The 18,256-nt window shown below is 39.8% G+C and overlaps 1 protein-coding gene across 4 annotated transcripts in view; it reads right to left on the bottom strand.

Moving 5' to 3' along the window:
- ASB10 (ankyrin repeat and SOCS box containing 10) overlaps positions 1–18,256 on the bottom strand; it is a 491,601-nt gene that overhangs the window by 60,358 nt on the left and 412,987 nt on the right. Inside the window, exon 5 of one of the 4 annotated variants that reach the window (XM_078662808.1) lies at positions 4,728–4,775. The exons of 1 other annotated variant lie outside the window; for it this stretch is intronic. In XM_078662808.1, coding sequence (XP_078518934.1) covers positions 4,746–4,775 — 30 coding nt within the window. In that variant the 3' untranslated portion in view covers positions 4,728–4,745. Of the gene's footprint in view, positions 1–681; positions 730–4,727; positions 4,776–8,773; positions 8,822–18,256 lie in introns of all 4 variants that reach the window. 2 more of the 4 variants (XM_078662807.1, XM_078662806.1) reach the window with 2 other exon arrangements.

Below are 18,256 nucleotides of genomic sequence, written 5' to 3'. Positions count from 1 at the left end.
GGACTGAAGCAGAGGTACTGAGAGAAGGTGAGTGGGGGATAAAAGTATAGAGTGGGGAGTGAAGGATGGGGAATGAGGGATAGTGAGGGAACCGGAGTAAGGGAACAGGGGTGAGGGAGGGTGAGAGAAGGGCAGTGAACATGAGTAAAGAGAAGTGAAAGAGGGTGGATAAAAGTGAGAGAGGGTAAGACAAGGGGAGTGAGGGAGTGAGGGGACAGAGGGAGTGAAGGAAGGAGTGACAGAAAGGGACTGAGAAAGGGAGCAAAGAAAGGTAAGTGAGGGAGTGTGGGTGAGTTATAGGGAGTGAGCGTGACGGAAGAGGAGTGAGAGAGTGAGGGGACGGAGAGAGTGAGGCTAAGAGAGAGGGAGTGAGGGAAGGGGAGTAAGGAAGTGAGAGGACAGAGGGAGCGAGAGAAGGAGTGAGTGAAGTGGAGTACGGTGAGAGAGGAAAGGAGAATGAGTGAGGGAGCAAAGGAAGGGAAGAGAGGGGAAGGAAAGTAAAGCAGGGGGACTGAAAGAAGTTGAGTGTGGGAGGGGAGTGAGGGAAAGGGGAGTAAACATGGGGAATGAGAATAAGTGAGGGAAGCGGAGTAAGGGAACAGGGGTGAGGGAGGGTGAGAGAAGAGCAGTGAGTTTAAGGAAAAGAGTGATGAGAAACTAAATGTTGTTTGTCAAACTTACCTTATAAGTAATGTAAACTTAATTACATATTTTTACTAAATTTAATATCTGTGGAAGAGGGACAAAAAATAAGTTATAATTTATATAATATATATTTCAAAATACAAGAGACAAGGCAGGAGATTAAAAGTCATAAAAGAGTACTAAGAGATAAAGTAGGAGTGAAGGACACAGAAAGAGAAAGAAAGGAACAGTGAAGGACAGAGAGAGGGAAAAAGAAATAGAGCGAGAGCAAAATACTAAGAGGATAATGAGACGGATAGATTCAGTGACACAGAGGAAGAGAGGGAGAGAGAAATGAACTGAAGGTGAGTAAGATACTAAAGGAATGTGAGTTAGCAAAACTAAATGAGGAAAGGGGAGTAAGGAAAAGGGAGTGAGTGAGAGGGAAGAGGGAGTGAGTGAGGGTGCATTCACGACAATGAGGGATGGAAGGTGAGTGAGGGTGAGTGAAGGGGCGTGAGAGAGTGAGGGGACAAAGGGAGTGAGGGTAACAGAGAGAGAGTGAGGGGAGAGGAGTGAGGAAGTGAGAGGACAGAGGGAGTGAGAGAAGGAGTGAGTAAAGTAGAGTAAGGTGAGTGAGGGAAGGGGAATTACTGAGGGAGCAAAGGAAGGAAAGAAGGGGAAGGGGAGTGAAGCAGAGGGACTGGGAAAAGGTGAGTGCGGGAGGAGAGTGAAGGGAAGGGGAGTTAAGGATGGGGAATGAGGATAAGTGAGAGAAGTGGAGTAAGGGAACGGGGGTGAGGGAGGGTGAGAGAAGGGCAGTGAGGTTGAGGAAAGAGGGGTGATAGAGGGTGGATAAAGGCGAGTGAGCGTCAGACAAGGGGAGTGAGGGAGTGAGGACAGAGGTAGTGAAGGAAGGAGTGAGAGAAGGGGACTAAGTGAGAGAGTATAGTAAGGTAAGTGAGGGAGTGTTGGTGAGTTAAAGGGAGTGAGTGTGAGGGAAGGGGGAGTGACAAAGTGAGGGGATGGAGGGAGTGAGGGTAAGAGAGAGGGAGTGAGGGAAGGGGAGTGAGGATGTGAGAGGACAGAGGGAGTGAGAGAAGGAGTGAGTGAAGTAGAGTAAGGTGAGTGAGGGAAGGGGAATTACTGAGGGAGCAAAGGAAGGAAAGAAGGGGAAGGGGAGTGAAGTAGAGGGACTGAGAGCTGGAAAGTGGAGGACGGGAGAGAGGGGAAGGGGAGTGAAGGAATGGGGAATGAGGGGTAGTGAGGGAAGTGGAGTAAGGGAACAGGAGTGAAGGAGGGTGAGAGAAGGGCAGTGAGAGTGAGTAAAGAGGGGTGATAGAGGGTGGATAAAGGTGAGTGAGCGTGAGACAAGGGGAGTATAATATATATTTGACACAAAACAAAATACAAAATAACTTGTACAACATGTTATATGATTTATTTTTACTGTTCTCAGAATATATTGAATTTCACTAAAAACAGTGAGTTCAATACTACTCATCATATGACGGGGGCAAAAAAAAACCACAATCAAAAAGATTGTGTTTAAAAAAAAACATACAACGTTTCAATAAATAATGTAAAACTTAGAAAAAAACACATCTTAAATGTTTTCTTCCAAATAAAAATTTCTTACGTACATATCAACAATCACAAATTAATAAAACATTAGTATGTCAATATTATACTCTCAAAGTAAAGTAATATAGAAACATAAATTAGCAACATTTACCCGAAATACTCATTTTTGATTCATTAACTTTTCCACGAGGCCAAATAGTATATGAAAAGTCCTTTTTTTGTAAATTACTTAATAGTACTTTTAAACTTCCATTTACCCCACTTTCTGAATGAAAAGCTCCAACATCTATTCGATCATCTAACAATAGTTATATTTCCACCTCTGTCTCACTCATGATCAACATTTCCTATAATACTGATATCACTCACTATGTTATACACTTACACTACCTCTATGAGAACTACAAGTTTTTTATTATCTTGATCACTCTCACTCACAAATTAATTTTGAACAGCAGACTAACTTTTATTAACTGCTCTAATCTTCCTAGGCCAATTACTTTTTCTAAAATTTGGGTTGTAAGAACACTAGGTAAGAATTTTGTAAGTCAGAAGGCAAACATTGTTTGAAAGTCAATTGAGTATCGTTACAATAAGTCCAGCCTTTTTGACCTTTTAAATAAGCTGTGTAATGTCCTGATGTTGTAGAAGGACCATCATGGAAAATAATTGCTGCAGTTATAAAGGTTCTTCCTGAAATTGATAATTGAGAAGCCACAACATTTTTAATTAAAGTTGTCAATTTAGTTCCATCAGGTCTACATCGTTGGAACATTAAAATTACATACTGTCCATATCTTTGTATAAATAATGTTGATAACATTGCAGAGTTACATTGGGTACAGACCATGTTTTGATTTGCTTCTCTAACGAGATTATTGAAAGATACTGATTTGGAGTCTGGTAAAGTCAAATATATAAATCTTTCAGTGTCTATTGTAGTACTACTTGAAAAGGAACAATTGTCGCAGTCATGTTGCCATTTATAAGAAAGGCCAAAAAGATTTTCAACATCTATACCTTCATCTTGCAATACAACAAGCATATACATTAGAAATTCCTGACAATCTTGCTGAATATTCTGTGAAAATTGATTTAGACCAGAACATATGTCTAAAACCTTTCGAATATCAGAAACACTTTCAATTTTTGTTTTATCACTGCTACATCTCTCAAACACAGTATTCAACAAACAACAACATCTTTGATCACGATTTTCTACAATCTGCTTTTCCAAAAAGAGCTATATTCTTTACATATTCTCAAGGAGTCAGTGAAGTGGAGTACGGTGAGAGAGGAAAGGAGAATGAGTGAGGGAGCGAAGGAAGGGAAGAGAGGGGAAGGGAAGTGAAGCAGGGGGACTGAAAGAAGGTGAGTGTGGGAGGGGAGTGAGGGGAAGGGGAGTGGACATGGGGAATGAGGATAAGTGAGTGAAACGGAATAAGGGAACGGGGGTGAGGGAAGGTAAGGGAAGAGCAGTGAGGTTAAGGAAAGAGTGGTGATAGAGGGTGGATAAAGGCAAGTGAGTGTGAGACAAGGGGAGTGAGGGAGTGAGGAGACAGAGAGAGTGAAGGAAAGAGTGAGAGAAGGGGACTGAGTGAGGGAGCAAAGAAAGGTAAGTGAGGGAATGTGGGAGAGTTAAAGGGAGTGAGCATGAGTAAAGGGGACTGAGAGAGTGAGGGGACAGAGGGAATGAGGCTAAGAGAGAGGGAGTGAGGGAAGGAGAGTGAGGATGTGAGAGGACAGAGGGAGTGAGAGAAGGAGTGAGTGAAGTAGAGTAAGGTGAGTGAGGGAAGGGGAATGAGTGAGGGAGCGAAGGAAGGGAATAGAGGGAAAGAGGACTGAAGCAGAGGTACTGAGAGAAGGTGAGTGGGGGATAAAAGTATAGAGTGGGGAGTGAAGGATGGGGAATGAGGGATAGTGAGGGAACCGGAGTAAGGGAACAGGGGTGAGGGAGGGTGAGAGAAGGGCAGTGAACATGAGTAAAGAGAAGTGAAAGAGGGTGGATAAAAGTGAGAGAGGGTAAGACAAGGGGAGTGAGGGAGTGAGGGGACAGAGGGAGTGAAGGAAGGAGTGACAGAAAGGGACTGAGTAAGGGAGCAAAGAAAGGTAAGTGAGGGAGTGTGGGTGAGTTATAGGGAGTGAGCGTGACGGAAGAGGAGTGAGAGAGTGAGGGGACGGAGAGAGTGAGGCTAAGAGAGAGGGAGTGAGGGAAGGGGAGTAAGGAAGTGAGAGGACAGAGGGAGCGAGAGTAGGAGTGAGTGAAGTGGAGTACGGTGAGAGAGGAAAGGAGAATGAGTGAGGGAGCAAAGGAAGGGAAGAGAGGGGAAGGAAAGTAAAGCAGGGGGACTGAAAGAAGTTGAGTGTGGGAGGGGAGTGAGGGAAAGGGGAGTAAACATGGGGAATGAGAATAAGTGAGGGAAGCGGAGTAAGGGAACAGGGGTGAGGGAGGGTGAGAGAAGAGCAGTGAGTTTAAGGAAAAGAGTGATGAGAAACTAAATGTTGTTTGTCAAACTTACCTTATAAGTAATGTAAACTTAATTACATATTTTTACTAAATTTAATATCTGTGGAAGAGGGACAAAAAATAAGTTATAATTTATATAATATATATTTCAAAATACAAGAGACAAGGCAGGAGATTAAAAGTCATAAAAGAGTACTAAGAGATAAAGTAGGAGTGAAGGACACAGAAAGAGAAAGAAAGGAACAGTGAAGGACAGAGAGAGGGAAAAAGAAATAGAGCGAGAGCAAAATACTAAGAGGATAATGAGACGGATAGATTCAGTGACACAGAGGAAGAGAGGGAGAGAGAAATGAACTGAAGGTGAGTAAGATACTAAAGGAATGTGAGTTAGCAAAACTAAATGAGGAAAGGGGAGTAAGGAAAAGGGAGTGAGTGAGAGGGAAGAGGGAGTGAGTGAGGGTGCATTCACGACAATGAGGGATGGAAGGTGAGTGAGGGTGAGTGAAGGGGCGTGAGAGAGTGAGGGGACAAAGGGAGTGAGGGTAACAGAGAGAGAGTGAGGGGAGAGGAGTGAGGAAGTGAGAGGACAGAGGGAGTGAGAGAAGGAGTGAGTAAAGTAGAGTAAGGTGAGTGAGGGAAGGGGAATTACTGAGGGAGCAAAGGAAGGAAAGAAGGGGAAGGGGAGTGAAGCAGAGGGACTGGGAAAAGGTGAGTGCGGGAGGAGAGTGAAGGGAAGGGGAGTTAAGGATGGGGAATGAGGATAAGTGAGAGAAGTGGAGTAAGGGAACGGGGGTGAGGGAGGGTGAGAGAAGGGCAGTGAGGTTGAGGAAAGAGGGGTGATAGAGGGTGGATAAAGGCGAGTGAGCGTCAGACAAGGGGAGTGAGGGAGTGAGGACAGAGGTAGTGAAGGAAGGAGTGAGAGAAGGGGACTAAGTGAGAGAGTATAGTAAGGTAAGTGAGGGAGTGTTGGTGAGTTAAAGGGAGTGAGTGTGAGGGAAGGGGGAGTGACAAAGTGAGGGGATGGAGGGAGTGAGGGTAAGAGAGAGGGAGTGAGGGAAGGGGAGTGAGGATGTGAGAGGACAGAGGGAGTGAGAGAAGGAGTGAGTGAAGTAGAGTAAGGTGAGTGAGGGAAGGGGAATTACTGAGGGAGCAAAGGAAGGAAAGAAGGGGAAGGGGAGTGAAGTAGAGGGACTGAGAGCTGGAAAGTGGAGGACGGGAGCGAGGGGAAGGGGAGTGAAGGAATGGGGAATGAGGGGTAGTGAGGGAAGTGGAGTAAGGGAACAGGAGTGAAGGAGGGTGAGAGAAGGGCAGTGAGAGTGAGTAAAGAGGGGTGATAGAGGGTGGATAAAGGTGAGTGAGCGTGAGACAAGGGGAGTATAATATATATTTGACACAAAACAAAATACAAAATAACTTGTACAACATGTTATATGATTTATTTTTACTGTTCTCAGAATATATTGAATTTCACTAAAAACAGTGAGTTCAATACTACTCATCATATGACGGGGGCAAAAAAAAACCACAATCAAAAAGATTGTGTTTAAAAAAAAACATACAACGTTTCAATAAATAATGTAAAACTTAGAAAAAAACACATCTTAAATGTTTTCTTCCAAATAAAAATTTCTTACGTACATATCAACAATCACAAATTAATAAAACATTAGTATGTCATTATTATACTCTCAAAGTAAAGTAATATAGAAACATAAATTAGCAACATTTACCCGAAATACTCATTTTTGATTCATTAACTTTTCCACGAGGCCAAATAGTATATGAAAAGTCCTTTTTTTGTAAATTACTTAATAGTACTTTTAAACTTCCATTTACCCCACTTTCTGAATGAAAAGCTCCAACATCTATTCGATCATCTAACAATAGTTATATTTCCACCTCTGTCTCACTCATGATCAACATTTCCTATAATACTGATATCACTCACTATGTTATACACTTACACTACCTCTATGAGAACTACAAGTTTTTTATTATCTTGATCACTCTCACTCACAAATTAATTTTGAACAGCAGACTAACTTTTATTAACTGCTCTAATCTTCCTAGGCCAATTACTTTTTCTAAAATTTGGGTTGTAAGAACACTAGGTAAGAATTTTGTAAGTCAGAAGGCAAACATTGTTTGAAAGTCAATTGAGTATCGTTACAATAAGTCCAGCCTTTTTGACCTTTTAAATAAGCTGTGTAATGTCCTGATGTTGTAGAAGGACCATCATGGAAAATAATTGCTGCAGTTATAAAGGTTCTTCCTGAAATTGATAATTGAGAAGCCACAACATTTTTAATTAAAGTTGTCAATTTAGTTCCATCAGGTCTACATCGTTGGAACATTAAAATTACATACTGTCCATATCTTTGTATAAATAATGTTGATAACATTGCAGAGTTACATTGGGTACAGACCATGTTTTGATTTGCTTCTCTAACGAGATTATTGAAAGATACTGATTTGGAGTCTGGTAAAGTCAAATATATAAATCTTTCAGTGTCTATTGTAGTACTACTTGAAAAGGAACAATTGTCGCAGTCATGTTGCCATTTATAAGAAAGGCCAAAAAGATTTTCAACATCTATACCTTCATCTTGCAATACAACAAGCATATACATTAGAAATTCCTGACAATCTTGCTGAATATTCTGTGAAAATTGATTTAGACCAGAACATATGTCTAAAACCTTTCGAATATCAGAAACACTTTCAATTTTTGTTTTATCACTGCTACATCTCTCAAACACAGTATTCAACAAACAACAACATCTTTGATCACAATTTTCTACAATCTGCTTTTCCAAAAAGAGCTATATTCTTTACATATTCTCAAGGAGTCAGTGAAGTGGAGTACGGTGAGAGAGGAAAGGAGAATGAGTGAGGGAGCGAAGGAAGGGAAGAGAGGGGAAGGGAAGTGAAGCAGGGGGACTGAAAGAAGGTGAGTGTGGGAGGGGAGTGAGGGGAAGGGGAGTGGACATGGGGAATGAGGATAAGTGAGTGAAACGGAATAAGGGAACGGGGGTGAGGGAAGGTAAGGGAAGAGCAGTGAGGTTAAGGAAAGAGTGGTGATAGAGGGTGGATAAAGGCAAGTGAGTGTGAGACAAGGGGAGTGAGGGAGTGAGGAGACAGAGAGAGTGAAGGAAAGAGTGAGAGAAGGGGACTGAGTGAGGGAGCAAAGAAAGGTAAGTGAGGGAATGTGGGAGAGTTAAAGGGAGTGAGCATGAGTAAAGGGGACTGAGAGAGTGAGGGGACAGAGGGAATGAGGCTAAGAGAGAGGGAGTGAGGGAAGGAGAGTGAGGATGTGAGAGGACAGAGGGAGTGAGAGAAGGAGTGAGTGAAGTAGAGTAAGGTGAGTGAGGGAAGGGGAATGAGTGAGGGAGCGAAGGAAGGGAATAGAGGGAAAGAGGACTGAAGCAGAGGTACTGAGAGAAGGTGAGTGGGGGATAAAAGTATAGAGTGGGGAGTGAAGGATGGGGAATGAGGGATAGTGAGGGAACCGGAGTAAGGGAACAGGGGTGAGGGAGGGTGAGAGAAGGGCAGTGAACATGAGTAAAGAGAAGTGAAAGAGGGTGGATAAAAGTGAGAGAGGGTAAGACAAGGGGAGTGAGGGAGTGAGGGGACAGAGGGAGTGAAGGAAGGAGTGACAGAAAGGGACTGAGTAAGGGAGCAAAGAAAGGTAAGTGAGGGAGTGTGGGTGAGTTATAGGGAGTGAGCGTGACGGAAGAGGAGTGAGAGAGTGAGGGGACGGAGAGAGTGAGGCTAAGAGAGAGGGAGTGAGGGAAGGGGAGTAAGGAAGTGAGAGGACAGAGGGAGCGAGAGTAGGAGTGAGTGAAGTGGAGTACGGTGAGAGAGGAAAGGAGAATGAGTGAGGGAGCAAAGGAAGGGAAGAGAGGGGAAGGAAAGTAAAGCAGGGGGACTGAAAGAAGTTGAGTGTGGGAGGGGAGTGAGGGAAAGGGGAGTAAACATGGGGAATGAGAATAAGTGAGGGAAGCGGAGTAAGGGAACAGGGGTGAGGGAGGGTGAGAGAAGAGCAGTGAGTTTAAGGAAAAGAGTGATGAGAAACTAAATGTTGTTTGTCAAACTTACCTTATAAGTAATGTAAACTTAATTACATATTTTTACTAAATTTAATATCTGTGGAAGAGGGACAAAAAATAAGTTATAATTTATATAATATATATTTCAAAATACAAGAGACAAGGCAGGAGATTAAAAGTCATAAAAGAGTACTAAGAGATAAAGTAGGAGTGAAGGACACAGAAAGAGAAAGAAAGGAACAGTGAAGGACAGAGAGAGGGAAAAAGAAATAGAGCGAGAGCAAAATACTAAGAGGATAATGAGACGGATAGATTCAGTGACACAGAGGAAGAGAGGGAGAGAGAAATGAACTGAAGGTGAGTAAGATACTAAAGGAATGTGAGTTAGCAAAACTAAATGAGGAAAGGGGAGTAAGGAAAAGGGAGTGAGTGAGAGGGAAGAGGGAGTGAGTGAGGGTGCATTCACGACAATGAGGGATGGAAGGTGAGTGAGGGTGAGTGAAGGGGCGTGAGAGAGTGAGGGGACAAAGGGAGTGAGGGTAACAGAGAGAGAGTGAGGGGAGAGGAGTGAGGAAGTGAGAGGACAGAGGGAGTGAGAGAAGGAGTGAGTAAAGTAGAGTAAGGTGAGTGAGGGAAGGGGAATTACTGAGGGAGCAAAGGAAGGAAAGAAGGGGAAGGGGAGTGAAGCAGAGGGACTGGGAAAAGGTGAGTGCGGGAGGAGAGTGAAGGGAAGGGGAGTTAAGGATGGGGAATGAGGATAAGTGAGAGAAGTGGAGTAAGGGAACGGGGGTGAGGGAGGGTGAGAGAAGGGCAGTGAGGTTGAGGAAAGAGGGGTGATAGAGGGTGGATAAAGGCGAGTGAGCGTCAGACAAGGGGAGTGAGGGAGTGAGGACAGAGGTAGTGAAGGAAGGAGTGAGAGAAGGGGACTAAGTGAGAGAGTATAGTAAGGTAAGTGAGGGAGTGTTGGTGAGTTAAAGGGAGTGAGTGTGAGGGAAGGGGGAGTGACAAAGTGAGGGGATGGAGGGAGTGAGGGTAAGAGAGAGGGAGTGAGGGAAGGGGAGTGAGGATGTGAGAGGACAGAGGGAGTGAGAGAAGGAGTGAGTGAAGTAGAGTAAGGTGAGTGAGGGAAGGGGAATTACTGAGGGAGCAAAGGAAGGAAAGAAGGGGAAGGGGAGTGAAGTAGAGGGACTGAGAGCTGGAAAGTGGAGGACGGGAGAGAGGGGAAGGGGAGTGAAGGAATGGGGAATGAGGGGTAGTGAGGGAAGTGGAGTAAGGGAACAGGAGTGAAGGAGGGTGAGAGAAGGGCAGTGAGAGTGAGTAAAGAGGGGTGATAGAGGGTGGATAAAGGTGAGTGAGCGTGAGACAAGGGGAGTATAATATATATTTGACACAAAACAAAATACAAAATAACTTGTACAACATGTTATATGATTTATTTTTACTGTTCTCAGAATATATTGAATTTCACTAAAAACAGTGAGTTCAATACTACTCATCATATGACGGGGGCAAAAAAAAACCACAATCAAAAAGATTGTGTTTAAAAAAAAACATACAACGTTTCAATAAATAATGTAAAACTTAGAAAAAAACACATCTTAAATGTTTTCTTCCAAATAAAAATTTCTTACGTACATATCAACAATCACAAATTAATAAAACATTAGTATGTCATTATTATACTCTCAAAGTAAAGTAATATAGAAACATAAATTAGCAACATTTACCCGAAATACTCATTTTTGATTCATTAACTTTTCCACGAGGCCAAATAGTATATGAAAAGTCCTTTTTTTGTAAATTACTTAATAGTACTTTTAAACTTCCATTTACCCCACTTTCTGAATGAAAAGCTCCAACATCTATTCGATCATCTAACAATAGTTATATTTCCACCTCTGTCTCACTCATGATCAACATTTCCTATAATACTGATATCACTCACTATGTTATACACTTACACTACCTCTATGAGAACTACAAGTTTTTTATTATCTTGATCACTCTCACTCACAAATTAATTTTGAACAGCAGACTAACTTTTATTAACTGCTCTAATCTTCCTAGGCCAATTACTTTTTCTAAAATTTGGGTTGTAAGAACACTAGGTAAGAATTTTGTAAGTCAGAAGGCAAACATTGTTTGAAAGTCAATTGAGTATCGTTACAATAAGTCCAGCCTTTTTGACCTTTTAAATAAGCTGTGTAATGTCCTGATGTTGTAGAAGGACCATCATGGAAAATAATTGCTGCAGTTATAAAGGTTCTTCCTGAAATTGATAATTGAGAAGCCACAACATTTTTAATTAAAGTTGTCAATTTAGTTCCATCAGGTCTACATCGTTGGAACATTAAAATTACATACTGTCCATATCTTTGTATAAATAATGTTGATAACATTGCAGAGTTACATTGGGTACATACCATGTTTTGATTTGCTTCTCTAACGAGATTATTGAAAGATACTGATTTGGAGTCTGGTAAAGTCAAATATATAAATCTTTCAGTGTCTATTGTAGTACTACTTGAAAAGGAACAATTGTCGCAGTCATGTTGCCATTTATAAGAAAGGCCAAAAAGATTTTCAACATCTATACCTTCATCTTGCAATACAACAAGCATATACATTAGAAATTCCTGACAATCTTGCTGAATATTCTGTGAAAATTGATTTAGACCAGAACATATGTCTAAAACCTTTCGAATATCAGAAACACTTTCAATTTTTGTTTTATCACTGCTACATCTCTCAAACACAGTATTCAACAAACAACAACATCTTTGATCACGATTTTCTACAATCTGCTCTTGTAAAGTTTGGAGAAGAAAAACAACATTAACCACTACATTAGCATAGCAGTTGACACCAGAACTGTTTTCAAACTGAAATCCAACAACATCTTCAACAGAATCCTTTTCCTTTCTGCTTACAATTACTGGTTCATCTAGTTTTTTTCTTTTTGCTACAACCTCGCTACAGTTTTTCTCATTTCTTTTTTTTCGGCCTACCACAGGCTTTTGAAATAAAGAATATTGAGGTAAATTTGGAGCACATTCTCTTCTTAACCTATTATACTTTTTCACAAAATTTAGATCTGCACTAATCTTTGTCTCATCAAAATCAATCAAGTATAATCCAGATAAAGTTCTGACTCGAGATAAAGCAACATATGCCATACCCTCTTTGAACACAGAACTTCCAATATTCACCAAAGCACTATCTACACTTAAACCTTGAGATTTATGAATAGTCACCGCATATGCCAAACAAACAGGAAACTGTTTTCGGCGGACATACAAATCTTTTACAAGCAAAAAACGAGCAGAACAACGACTCAATTGTTGTACTTCTTCAATACCATCAAACTTAATTCTTATAAATTCAATTCCATCTCTATTTCGGTAATTCACAAAATCAACAACATGACCCATTGCTCCATTTACTAAACCTCTTTCCACATGTAAATTCCGTTATAAAATTATACGACAATTTAAAGATGCATACAGAGTCTTTTCCAAACCAGCAGTTTTAGATATTGTCTTCTCTAAAGAATCCAATTTTGATTTCAACTTTTCTGACAAAATAATAGTAGCTCCTTAATGCTCTATCTTATCACTAGCTTCCAGTTTTACAATCTCTTGATTTTCTAACTTTAACATTTTGTTGTTGAAGATTGAACATTCTTGCAGAGTTGGCATCAAGCATATCACAGATTTGTTTTCAGCAATTTTCCTATAAATATTCTCTGGGGGAATATTTTCGTTTGGAAACATATTTGAAAGTAATTGTGCCTGTAAAGCTTCTTTGCAATGTTCACTTACTTTTCCAATTCTTATATCTTGAAGAATATTTTTATAATCTTCATCCTTTGCCTGTCGCATATTTTGAAGCAGTTCTGCATATTTAAAATATAACCATATATTAACATTTCCAATACTCCCTAGGCACTTTCTGGTATCTTCATGCGTAAGCATTTTAAACACTGGTTGTCCTTTCACTGGAGTTAGCTGCAGTAGATCTCCAAAAACAATGATGTGTTTGCCTCCAAATAACACATCATACTCTGTTTTAAGAATTTGTTGCATTCTTAAATGCACAAAAGCAAGCATTACATTTGATACCATGCTTACCTCATCAATGATAAGAAGTTTCATTTTCTTCAGGACTCGGGAAAATTCACAACAAGCTTCTCCAGATAGCTTGTGGTATTGTAATGTATTATCATGCTCTACTGGCAGCATCAATAAACGATGTAAAGTAATCCCCTTAATGTTATGTGCTGCCAACCCAGTTGGAGCGGTAACAACACAAGAGAGCGATGACTCAGTTATTTTCTGTAGATAAGTTGCAATTCCTTTAATTAGAAAACTTTTTCCAGTTCCTGCTTCTCCACTCACGTACAGTCGGACAGGTTTAAATGACGTACATGAGCACTCTTTTTTCTCATGACATAAACCATGCTCAACCTGTTCTATGACTTCATCATATATTTGTTTCTGCTCAACGTTTAGTTGTTTTTCCAATTCTTATAAGTTTACTACATCCTCCTGAGCTTGTTCCATTGCTCTTTCCACCTCATCCATGGCAGTGGCAGCTTCATTTTGGATAATTGGTCCTCCGAGTGGATCCTGACTCAACGAAGCAGAACTCTGACTGTCTTGAGAACTGTCTCTAGCAATCTCTGCTGCAATTGTAGCTTCTTGCTGTATTTCATCGTTCAACATTTGCAGATAATTAGTGAAAGCAGGACATTCTATAGTATTTTTGCTTGCATTGAAAGAATCTTCATAACTGAGAAAATCTCCAAGTATTTCCTCTTCTGTACGCCATGGCTTAAAGAGTTGCAAAAGAGCTAAATAGTAAAATTCCCTTTTGTCAGGAGATTCGCAACTCAATTTTCGATGATTAATCAAATGTCCTTTTCTTTGTTTCACCAGACATCATTCACATCCAATTACAGCATATACTCCTTTATTGATATCTTCTGTAATATTCCTTTTAAAAGTATAGCTTTGCAGTACTTCATAGAGACAAACATTGTCAAGATGAGTACTTCTATTTGGATAGTATGTATCCAACATGTTTGTCTTCAAAATATATGTACTGTTTGGTTCTTTCTCTGCCAAATACTCAATTTCTTGTACAGATTTCAAAACTCGGTTTCGTGTTGCAGCAAGACCTAGACTCACCCAAATGATTGTTCTAGATTTGGCATATAAACTTGCTGATGATAACCGATCTGAACATTCGTATGCTTCAATTTCTCGATGTGACAACATCTTCAGACTGTAAATGTACAATTTCTTACTTAGGCTCTTTTCATAAGAAATTTCTTCCCACATTTCCTTTAGTTCTGTCTTTTCTAATTTTGTTATGTAAGACGTTACATATCGAGCCACAGCAATAGAGTTGTCAGCAACATATTGAATATCCATGTTAGCATTCCACATGGACAAAATGACTGGGTTATAGTCATTTATGTATTTGGAGTCTTCATTTCTTTTTAAGTTGTATGTATTTTTTGGTGATTTTCTTGTCACAGTATGTCGTAAAGATGACATCAAATTGTTCACTCTTCCTTTCGATGTTACTGGACGTGGAAATGCAAAACGACATTTTGTGTAGAACTTGTCCTTAGATTTGTATTTTCGATGACAGTATTTTCCACAACGATGGGTTTGAAATCGTAACACTTGTTGTCTTAAATTGTTTTCTTCTGTACTTTTTGGTACAGTACATGTAGCATATTGTTCAATAAAACTCATCACTGTCTCATCTGAATCTGTTCCGAATTTGGGGGCATCTTTGATCCATAGCAGCATATGTATGTGAGGAGCACCTCTTGCTTGATACTCCTTTCTCCAAAAGAAATCCAGAACCTCTCCAAGAGGAGGATTTTTTTGTTTGTGATAAAAGACATCATAGCTTCAAATCTATGATTGAAATACCTGCATACATTAACTGGATCCAAAGAGCACAGTTCTCCAGGTGTCTTGTATTCTATATTTTCTGTGTTTGCATTTGCCTCTCGAAGAACTTGAAGTAAGTCTTCCCAAGCATACTCAGCACAGCTAAGAGTAAGGAACCATGTAGCTGTTCCTAAGTTTCTTAGCATACATTTCAGTTCCCCATGACGACGGTACCAATACTCGTTGGTACCATGCTGACATGCCATGAGATTAATTAGCTGAGACTCCAAAATAGTGTCTTGCTGTTGGACTTTATCCATAAAGTCCCTTGCCGAAACATTTTGCAGATGTACTCCACTTTTCAGTATATAGTTCACTGCATAAGAAAGTCCAGACAAGTCACTCTCAAACAGAAGATGAAACAAATATGGAATACATTGGCGAAACCTTGGATCTTCTGCATATAATCTTAAAGTCCGGTATTCAGATGCAGGAATTTGAACAGATCGGTCATCATATCGACCACCTTGACCTGTTGGAAATAACTGAGGAAAACAACGAGTTTCCAAGCTTTCTTCCCATACACTAATGGGACTTCCTTTTGCTTCTTACATTTGGAACAAGTCAATAGCATTCCCCATTACTTCTTTGGAATGCAGAGGATGAACACTATAATGTTCATAAATTTGTTCACTTCTGGACACATCCACTTTTTCAATTTGCCCAGCTGGCAAATCACTGTCCTCTTCTACAGTTGTTTCCTCTTCCCCTACATATTCATTTTTGTAGTACTGATTGTTTTTTTACCAAATACAACGTTGCCTTTTTGACTTTCCTAACATCCACTAATTCTTGCCAGATTTTCTTACTCTTTTGTAGGAACGCCATTAACTAGAATAACCAGAGGTTCCTCTTTCACTTTTTCAACACCAATTGTATCAATATTTTTCTTTAAATCTAGAGGCAAATAAACAACTCTTCCCTTTAATACTCTCTGTAAATCTGAAGGAGGCAATTTCCCTGTCTTAGGCTCCATGCGAACAATAGCCTGAAATGGATGCACACATTGAATCAGAATAGACTCATAAGTATTTAAATCCATCAATTCAGAAGGAATGTTTACCAACTCAAGATTATTATGTACAGCTCTAGCAGGCATTTTGTTTTCATTTAATTTATTATAACAATATTTACAAATACGCAGAACAGAACCCAAATCAAAACAATTCTCTAACAACAAATATGTTGCAAAAGCCTTCCACTCATTATTATTTTGCTTTTCACTTTTTACATATAAATCAACTAACCTAGTCTAATTCTTATAATGAGTTTGTCGACAACACAGACAAGAAAAATGTGGCCTTTCACTTGAAATGACCTTAAACTTTGTAATTTCATGGTCAAAATGTTCTGTACTTAAATTCTGTACATTCTCTTCCACATTACCTTCTATTACTGTATCAGTCTCTGCACTGCCCTCTTTTTCACCAAAGTAACTTAACTCAATTTCTTCACAAATGTTGTTCACATCTAATACAGATCCATGCAAAAGAGCACTCTTCAACTTTTTTAACATTAATGCTGGACTTTTTGCATAATACAACCTTCTCACTAATTTCCTCACTTTAATATGATGTACTGCTAACATCCTAAAATGATGGAAAACACTCTGACATACTTTTCTAGAAAGACAAGCCAGTAAATGACCATGCAAACCTGTTTTTTCTCTTACTCTGCAAGGATCTAACTCTTACAACATTTTAATTTTTTGTTTTAGACTTTTCTTAGTATATGTACGTAAGAAATTGCGAAACAAATCAATTGAATCCTGTCGCACACTATAAATACTACTACAATTCCAAGTGTACACTGGAGCCTTAGGATGTCTACCTAAAACTTCATCAGCTAACACCTCTTCTGCATTTCTAGGCACAACTTTTTCTTTTTCAATCGGACAACTGTCTGTCACCTCATATCCTCGACCACTGGTGTCAACTGCATGCACCAAATCATTATCCTGAAAATAACTCTCTTCATTAAAAAATGGCTCACAACTTGAACTATGCTTCCATTCTCCATAAAAAACATCACAAAAATTAGTCCGATTAATTACTCTTTTCCACTTACTTTTTGATTTCAAAACATTGATTACCTTGTCTAGTATACGAATTCTATTGATAACTAAAATAAATATTTTTTTTTTCTTTTCAAAAGCCTGATCAACTATCCTCTCTATACTTTTTGTTTCTAATATGAATCAGTTTTCCTTTTGCAATTTTTAACATTTTTTAATAAATTTAAAAGAATTCTGTTATAAAACATTCGCCTACGAATGTCAATGAACTGATTTTTACGTCTATTAATATAGACAATATAATCTCCATAAACTTTTTCTATATTTTTGCTTGGATTTTGCTTTTTTTTGTAGTTGCAGAAACATGTTTTTTCTTTTGTACATTATCTTGACTTTTTTTACATTGAGTTAATTTCCGTATGAAATGCTTAGTTGCCTTACCAGGAACATTCTTCTTTTTCTCTGTATTTTGTTTTTTACATACATCTTGCAATTGCGTTTTCTTGGAAAAGTAAGTTTTCTTATATATATTTTTTTTTAGGAGATTTTGTAGGCATTTTACTTCTTCTTTTTCTTGATAATTACAATCTGTTGTAAAGAAAAAATAACATATTATAGACCACTACTAACATACTACATGGCAATTGTGAGAAGTTGGCCTGGTATATGATGCTCACTAGTTCTAGTGATCACCTTGTACCATGCCAAGCAACCCTTATGGTGCAGGTTGTAAAGTCAACCTTATAGACAAGCTATCCTAGGGGTAGCATGGACTAAGCAGTCTTAGGCTAAACTCTGTAAAGGCATGTGAAGCAAGCTGTTTTACCATACACAATCCCTTGAATACCAAATGAAAGGACACCACACAGATATATATTGAAAATATATATAGATTTATTTCTACAAATAACCCTGATACTCTTTATGAGCACAGAAGCAAATGCGTTAAAACAAAACACAGTTTAAATACACAAAAGTTGCACAATTATGGATGAGCCCTAGGGGCCACCTAAACCATATACTAAAATAGTGGTATAAGAACCACTATGGGGAAAGTGAAGAGGCCTAGGGCCTGGGGAATCACTGGAGCTGTTCGGGACTAGCAGTGAAGAAGTCGGGAAAGGCCCGCGGGACTCGGGTGCAGTGCGGAAAGTGCACGCTTTACCAATGCAATGTCAATGGTGCGTAAAAGTTACAAAGTTAGTTATTAAGGAACCTTCCGAGTGACCTAGAAGGATGAAACTTTAGACACAGACACTAGAGGTGTATACCAGTGTGGGAACACCGGCGTTGCTGAGTTACCTCACCCACAGGAAGCGGGTGCACAGGGTCGAAGTAGTGTCGGGTTTCGTCACGCAGGTCGATGGTGCTTGGAGCTGAAGAGGCTGCAGGCGGCTCGATGTGAAGAGTTCCGGTGGATCCAAGGGTGGATCTGAAGAGGTGAAGACCTGAAAGCAGAGGGGACAATGTTCAAAGTCACTAGCCAGTGACTACCGTGGAACCAGATTGGAACCAGGCGATGTCGGGTGCAAACAGGTGATGTCGTGAA

The sequence above is a fragment of the Lissotriton helveticus genome, chromosome 10 (genome assembly GCF_964261635.1).
Source record: "Lissotriton helveticus chromosome 10, aLisHel1.1, whole genome shotgun sequence".
Classification (NCBI taxonomy): domain Eukaryota; kingdom Metazoa; phylum Chordata; class Amphibia; order Caudata; family Salamandridae; genus Lissotriton; species Lissotriton helveticus.
This window is presented reverse-complemented; position numbering and strand designations above follow the sequence as displayed.